Source organism: Magnolia sinica, chromosome 8 (assembly GCF_029962835.1).
Source record: "Magnolia sinica isolate HGM2019 chromosome 8, MsV1, whole genome shotgun sequence".
Classification (NCBI taxonomy): domain Eukaryota; kingdom Viridiplantae; phylum Streptophyta; class Magnoliopsida; order Magnoliales; family Magnoliaceae; genus Magnolia; species Magnolia sinica.
This window is the reverse complement of record NC_080580.1, coordinates 64,799,364-64,808,111: the sequence shown is the minus strand read 5'-3', so window position 1 is coordinate 64,808,111 and position 8,748 is coordinate 64,799,364. Positions and strand designations below refer to the sequence as shown.

At 35.2% G+C, this 8,748-nt stretch overlaps 1 protein-coding gene across 1 annotated transcript in view; it reads right to left on the bottom strand.

Moving 5' to 3' along the window:
• Positions 1-4,281: 4,281 nt before the first annotated feature.
• Positions 4,282-8,748, bottom strand: part of LOC131253377 (uncharacterized) — a 64,323-nt gene continuing 59,856 nt past the window's right edge. The window contains exon 2 of the mRNA XM_058254338.1: positions 4,282-4,509. Coding sequence (XP_058110321.1) covers positions 4,435-4,509 — 75 coding nt within the window. The 3' untranslated portion in view covers positions 4,282-4,434. The remainder of the gene's footprint in view (positions 4,510-8,748) is intronic.

The window sequence follows — 8,748 nt, the reverse complement described above, 5'->3', positions numbered from 1 at the left end:
CCCTACACAAGGACCTAACGTCCACTCCCGTTGGAGGCTCCCACAAGAGACTTTAGTTGATTTTTTATCAGCTAACCAATAGCCCCGGTCCTAGTCTAAGAGCCTACATTTACTCCCGCCAGAGGCTCCCACGAAGACTTAACATGTACACGCCCGTGTCTAGTGAATTCGGCTCCACACAAAAACCTTTCGAGTTTGAGTCACAAACTTTTACCATCAATCTTAACAATGAAAGAGAGTATGGATTCATTAATTAACACTTGTCAAATTGAGCCCCTTTGCCGTGTCTTCTTGGGTAGTTTGATCGATGCTCTCCCATACTTTGATTAACTCTCGTTTTAATCCCTCGATTGTTGATGTCGATGTTTTGTCAATGCTTCAACTCCGACATCAAACACCTTGCATGCGATGCTTCATTGAGGTGATCAAGGTGATAGGAGGTTGGGTGAATCTGCTACAACATATGGGAATGTTGTAATTCTTAAGAGATTGACCTAGATGAGTGTTCTAAAAGATTTAGACAAATAGTATATCAATAAGGTTTGGTCTAATCTCTAAAAAATGGGGGAGATTGAGTTCATCTTCAACATTTATGTTGGAATCTTCATTAAATTGATAAAGCTTAAGAAGAATAATCAAATATCATGGGATTATAAGCTTAGAATGTGAGATATGAGTGGAGAATCTCTTAAGCTTCTATTGCACCCAAAACTCATCCGAATGCCAAAAGACCATATCTTCTTTACAAAAGAATTGAATTCTGATGGTCATAAAATGGGCATAAATGGCAAATCTTCGATTCGGCCAAAATTGGCTTTAATCGCATCGAATTAGCCCCTAAAAAAAACATGAAAGCTCCTGGACATATTTTGCCACATTTAGTCGGACCGAACGTGGTCTTCAATCGCACAAACGCTAGATGAAGGACTCTATAGCAGGAGCCAAATTACACAAATTTTATGACTTTTCTATTGTCTTATTTTGAGCACTCTCAGTGGGACCGAAGGGGGATATGATAGGAACAAAGTTTGCCTGAAATTATACAGTTTGTTTTTAAGCAACTTGGGACCTCTAAAGCTAATCTAAATATGTTCAATTAAGGTTCCCAAGGCTAAGGGATGGTCAATCAAAGGTTAACCTATTTGGCCATGATTATCTAGAGTTTCAAAGGTTATTTTGGGTCAAGGGTTAGGTTCATCAAGGCACCTCATATACTTGCTCTTTGCTCCTTGATGATCCATGTCATCTTGTATCTTTGGTCTTCAGCTTTCAAGGGCTCAACTGACTGCTACATAACACATAAACTCACGTGATTGACAAATAAGGCACACAAATTAGTAAACTAACATGAATTGTCATCGATGGACATAAGATACTGAGTTTATCATGATGTAGCTTATGATTACTTATATACTAAGTAAAATGTGTCATGTTCAATCCAATCCAACTGAGCATATAACTAAGGATGAAGTCAAAGAACAAAGCAACTTGGTTTAAAAGTGGATGGATGATGACTTATATGTGTCACCATCATATTATCAATGCACTTATAAACCCAATATAGGACGTGAAGACCAAGTATCTGAATAGGAAGGCGTGTAATAAAATTTTTAAAAATTATTAAAAATAAGCCGATTCTTACATAAATGAACTCTCAATGTAATCATGTCATTTGGCATGAAATTGATGAGAATTTTCATGTAAGGACAATTATATTAAAATTGCTACTATCATGGAAGGATTATCGAAATAAGTTCACTTAAATAAGTTCGCTTGAGCAATTAAAGATACATCTTTGAATTAAGGATGAAGATAGATTTTGCAATAAGGAGACTAAATAACTACAAATACAATCAAAAGATCATATAGTTGATGCTAATTTTAATACTAATAAGAAAAAGAGAGTAAGATTATGTTAACAAGCCACAACAATTTAAAAGGTATAAATTTAAGAAGGGTGACTACTATGCCTATGGAAGACATTGACATCATGCAAAAGAATGTAAACATTGCAAATCAAAACTAAAGAAATATGAGTTTGACAAACTGTTTGTAGTAAATTTCAAAGCCAATATGATGGAAAATAAGAAAGATTGATGAGTTGACACAAAAGCTACCAGGCATGTCACATATGACAAGCAATTTCAAGACCTGTGAGCCAGTGAAAGACAAGAAAGACAACATGAAGCTTTACAAAGTAACTCATCTACTAAAGTCAAATAATGATATAAACTTTCATCTACGAAAGTACTCACTCCATGCGTTACCCTACATGCTCTAGACAATAGAAAGAATTTTATATCATATTACTTGGTAAGAAAGAATGGCTTCAAAATGATTTTTTAATGAGGAAAGTCTGGTTCAAAATGGTATTTGAATAAGACAGGTTTATTTTGTCAAAGAACGAAGCTTTTGTTGAAAAATGGTATGCTTATAATAAAATGTAAACACTCGGCATTATTAATGAAGTAAACAATATCCTTTCCATATATAATGTTGATTGAATAAATCTTTGGCATGGTAGATTAGGAGATGTGAATTTCAATTATATAAAGTGTACGTGAAATCTAGGGTCCGTTGATAAAGACAATAATGAACACACACACGCACACAAACACACACACACACACACACAAAGTGAAATTTGCAGCAATTTCAAAATTACTAAAAATCCCTTCATAGACGTTGAATGAAAAGCTAAGCTTCTAAACTTGCTACATATGATACACATGATGTCAATTATTGAGATAGAATGGAAAAGTAAGCTTCTAGGCTTGCTAGATATAATACAAGTGATGTTAGTAAAGTACTAATTTGAGGTGGTAAACCATACTTCGTAACTTTTATCAACTGTTTTAAATAAAATTATGTGCATCCTATAAGAACAAAAGACAGGTCCTTAAATAAATATGAAATATATAAGAATATGGTAGAATCATCATAATACAAGAATTAAAATTCTAAAATTAGATAAAAATGTGTTAATTGGATATAAACGTGGTGACTGACATACACAAATTGTAGAAATGAGCTACACTGTCATTCATATAGACTCATCATTTAGGATTTTATTAGTTAATTTGTTAAATTGATCATTTGTTTAGAAAATGCTTTTATTAGTTATAGTTTGAATTTGTCTAGAATTCGAACTCTAACATTATTGATTTCTTCTACTTAGGTCTTAACAAAACTCATTAAGTAGGATGGACAACTCAACCAAGTCACTATCAAGTAGAATGGACAACTCAACCAACTCACCCCAATTCGGGGATACTCAACTAAGTCTCCAACCAGTCAGTGGGATTTTGATATAAAATCTACGTGAATCGAAGGTGGCCCAACCAATAAGTTGTTGCCATCATTTCACACGACAATGCACATCTCTACTTATTTTCGATATTTTAATTACTTTACCCAACTCATGGTTTTAAAACAATTCTAAATGCATTTGAGTAATAAAAATTCAATTTGGTTAAATTGGTCAAGGATTGATCCAACCCAACAAGAAACTTTTGAGTTCTTGACCAATGGGGTATATAATGACTCACCCACAAGAGCGGATACTCTAAAAATGGACGAACTAAACTCAAGAATGGAGACTCTAAAAACGGACGAACTAAACTCAAGAATGGAGAGACTAAAAATGGGCAAACTAAACTCAAGAATGGAGACTCAAAAATGGACAAACTAAACTCAAGAGGGCAGTGTAAGGACTGTTTGGATAGTTGAAAACGAAAGGAAACTAAAATGCTCTAACCATAATGAAAATGAAACATTGAAGCATAAGTATTATTTGTGTAGAAAATATTCAAACAAAATGGGATTCCACAAAGAAATTATTAAAAAAAAAAAAAAAAACCATGTGAATTTTTTAAGTGATATGACATTTCCACTTTCTAACAAAAAAAAAAAAAAGAAAAAAAAAGAAAAGAAAAAACAAAGAAAAAAAGAAGAAGAAGAAGACATTTTTTTAATATGTATCCAGAAACATATGATTAAATACTAATGTTTTTGTTTTCATGGTATTAAAACAGGGCCTTAAGAGCTTTTATGGGAGATTTTACATTTTCTTAACCCGAGTTTTAAATCCATCTAATCTTTTTTAGTTTTTTTTTTTTAATAAAAAATTTAAATTAAAAAAAAAAAAAAAAAACATGGTTCATGCACATAGCATGGGGTTTTTGGTTATTTTAACCCGCTACAATTAATAGAAGTTATTGTAAAGAATTTGTCCCTGAGGATATGAACACAACAATAATAGGTCAGACACATAATCACATGGAAGTGTCAACTTTAGAAGGATTGCATTGAGAATCCCATTCAGCAGTAGACAACACTCATCTCCACCACTAGTGCCACCCTCTTTCATACTCATAACATACATGAAACAGCTTTAGAAATAAAAGTTTTTTAAGTTAGATTCATCAATTGGAATTAGTAGATAGCCACCAATTCAGCATCCCCTAGCGCATGGCCTTCAATTGAGTCTAAGAGCTTCTCCTTAGTTACCTGCCAAAAACACCACAACACATCAGCGAAGGAAGACGGAAATCAAAGCCCTTCAAAGAAAAACACAACACAAACCATCCCCAACCAAATTTGACGAAAATAATGATGAACATCAAGTCTGTTTAAAGTACGGTCAAACCATGGATGGGCTACATATGAATCATCATTGATCTCACCACTCAATGTTTTAGAAATATTAATAATTAGTTTACTTTCGTATGGACTGGAATTAACTCATTGGAAGGATTTCCTTTGGTGGGATCCTATTTACATAGGTTTTATGCGACCTAAAATGGTAACTAGTTTCAGGGAGCTTGATAGCTTGTTTGGAAGCACACAAAAAAGGGCATTGGAGGCTTGAACATCATTTTGAGCCGAAAGGTACTTCATGTATTGCATTTGATGCTCTTTCACAAACTCTTAATCTCCCACTCACCAAAATCTATATGCTCACCAAAATAGGTAATAAAAGTCATGCTCATCGAAAACCTATTTCAAGGAAAGTTTGGTCCAAAATGATCCTAAGACTAGGCATTCATGAGAGTAAGAGTGTAAAAGTGGAATGGTATTGGCCATGTAAGAGCTTTTCTAATGTGACATATGAGTTGAATATCCTTGTTCAGGCTACTAAATACAAATTTAGGCCCAAGCATATTCACCCTGTTAATTAAGTAACACAAACAACATGTTGGAACAACCTTCGACAGTTGCCTCAACAATAAAAATTCATGTTTGGGCCTAGCCCAATGTTCATACACCTTCACCCTACCTGTATTATAGGTGAGGGCATTTTACCTTCATCTATGTATTGAAATTATGGTTTGCACCGCACTAGTAGAAGTATGGAACTGTTCTTATAGTCCCAGAGGGAGGTGAATATGACTTTTCAAATGATTGTACCAAAGAAAAACTTTTATGGCCAAACTTAAATAATTTACAAATAAACTTAGCAAGGCAATGTAACTCTAATGGCTTCCAAGCCAGTTAGAGGGTCTAATAACATAGGCTATTGAAGATATGCATATATAATAGTTAGCCTAGTGATGTGTGCTTGCATGTGGAATGTGTTTCCTATCAGTAAATAACATTCATCCAATCATGTATACAAAATTAAACTTTCAAGCATATGTAAACATGACTAAACAGATGCGTAAATGATCATGCTAAACACAAGCATTTATAGTGGTTCGGCTACGTGCCTACTCTACTCCCGGCATCCATACTCAATCTCAGAGTGCACCGGATATAACTATCAATGGTTTTAAACAGGTTCACCGATAACCTTTACAGTCCTACACTAAGGACACAATTTATGCTTTCCATAAGAGGAAAGGTCCTACACCTAGAACCCACGTTTAGGCCCACTGGCTAAGGTCCCACATAAGGCACCTACCGTTTAGGCCCACTAGTCAAGGTCCCACACAAGGCACCTAACGTTTAGGCCCACTGGCTAAGGTCCCACATAAGGCACCCAATCGAGTTTGTTGATTGAAAACTCTTAGCCTCAATCATATACGAGGATAGAGACTAAACTTTTGAACTCTTCACTATGACACTTACTTGTCGGATTAAGTTTTCTTTTGTAGCTCATCTTGGGATGCTTGATCTTCGCACTTACGTGCTTAAATCAGCTTCCTGGTGCTCCCCCGATCGCGTCGCTTAGATTTACCTGTTGGCTCAACTTCACTATCTTGAAAAACCTTGCATATGATATACCTATAAAGGTGACCAAGGTTATGGGAGTTGGTTGAATCTCTAACGAAGGTTATGAGTGGGTTTCTTAAGAGATTCAACTGATGGATACACTAGAGTATAAGTGAGATCAATGATATACCTATAAATTTGGTCTTAATACTCTAGTGAAGGCTTGAGATCATGTTCTTCATAAGTTTGAGCTTTGAATGCTCTTAAGATGATGAATCACAATGAAGAAAATATGAATTTCATATGGATAGAGTCTAAATAGGTTAGGATAAGCTTGGGTTGCACTAGGGACTCTTAACAGCCTTAATCCATGCTTTTTACAAGTTCCTACAAGCCATTTTTATAGATAAAAACTTCCAATAGATAGAAAACGGCTATGTTACGGTGCTACAGAAGTGACCTTCGGTACCACCGAACTTGCTTCGGTAGTACCGAATTATCTATCGGTAGTACCGAATTAAATTTTCAAGTTGCTGATTGAAAACAGTATCTTTCGGTGGCACCAAACTTTATTTGTTGGTGGCAGTCAGTGTCACCGAAATATCCAGTCGGTGACACCGAATTATCGTTGTAAGCTTGCTGGACTGTTTTGAGCCCCTTTGGTAGCACTGAAAGTATCTTCGGTGGTACCGAATGTGCTTTTCGATGGCACCTTCATCCTACCGACAGTGGACAGATTTTTCTATTTTTCCTGTTTTGTCCAATAAATCTTTCACTAACTTGGGACTTGCTTAAGCCAAGACTATAGGATATAAGATATGGACTTGGGATTGGCTTAGAATGGATGACCTAGGTGGGTTTTCCTATTTTAGTTGGGATTATCTATTTGCAAGGTTTTAAGATCGTAAAAGCAATCATTTGTCTTCGATGTGGCTTCGATGCTTCTAATCCAGTTGCATCGCCGGTCTTTATTTTCTTAGAACTCATCCGACTTCAAGACACAACTAGTTACTAATTGACAAACATGGGTGTAAATAACTGCACTAACATGTATATGTGACTTTGACCTTATGAACCGGTTGGATGGAAGTTAACCATCACTATGGGCCCTAAGAAGGTTTCAATGGTGGGTGTCATTACTACTACTACTTCCCGTAGTGTGATCCACTTGAACCTTAGATTTGCCTCATTTTTTAGGTTTGTATCTTAAAATAATATGAAAAATTGGATGAATAGTGTGGATAAAACCCATGCATCATGGTGGCTTCGCAGAGCCTCTCTCTGTTACTAGGTAGAGATGGACGAGGTTAGTTCTCAATCTGCATCCTGTCACATCCAACCATATCTAAATGTATAGCGAGATATTCTTAGTGTAGAGAAAAGCACTAGGAATGCCTATCCTTATTTATGAATATACAAAAACAAAAAAAAAAAAAAACAATAAAATGCATTAGGGTTCACTTCTCATTATCCACCCATTGCACTTTTATTTCCATTCATCTATCAATTATTTCCTAGTTGGGTACCTTCTTAACTAATAAAGCAATAATTATCTTTACCAATGGCCTATATTTGGGCATTAATTAATAAGAGCAATACATGGAATGACAACATACAACTTAATTAAGATCTTGACGTTTTCTACCAATTCTTCTAGCCATGTAGATTTTTACAGCATATTCCAATGCGCCAGTGACTTAATGCACCATTGACTTGGATTACTCAATGATAAAATGATGTAATGAGATCATCAGCGGATTAACTAAAATAATTTAAAGCACAAAATAATGTTAATCAATCACAAGCTTAATGAATTCAAGTATGTAAATATGCTGAGATTCAAGACTTAATCACAACTCGTCAATTAAATCTTATAAAACATGGTTAGATAGGACTTATGGAATGTAGGACTTCCATCTAGCATATGAGTTGATTTAATTCTAAGGGGAATCTCTTGATTTGCTAATGGGATTGTAGGTTGGGAATACTTTTTGAAACTAAGAAATTGGGTAATTGGATTAGGATTTAGGACTAGGGAGGTTAGAATTTAGGTATTACGGTTTTGAAATTTTGGATGACTTAAGCTTAAGGTTTAATATTAGGGTTTTGAGAAATCTAGGTTCTAGGATTGGACTTGAGGGTTTTAGGCTTTGGGTTATGAATTTTAGAGAGAAAGAGGAAGGATCAATGTGGGAAATAGGGAGGATATGGGTTGGCCATATAGACAGTCGTACAGTGTTGTCCATACTATCGTACGGTCACGTGTGGAGGTCCACACAGTGGTACGGTGTAAGTAGGCCTAGGTTTAGATGGGTTTTGGCGAAGATTAGGGATGGTTTTTAGGGAAAACATAGAAAAATGTAGATATTACCTTGAATGAAGAAAATAAAAGAAATAGATAAGATGGAGTCACTCAATGGCTTTACACCACTCCAATCACATGAGATTTTGTCTCATCTCAAAGTAAAGAGAAAGAAGAATTTTTATTTCATATGCCTAATTATGGCTAGGGTGTGCACGTCCTAGCCTTATATAGTCTTAGGAAAGATTTTTTTATAAAAATACGCTCTCAGATAAAGTTTCACATAATGACAC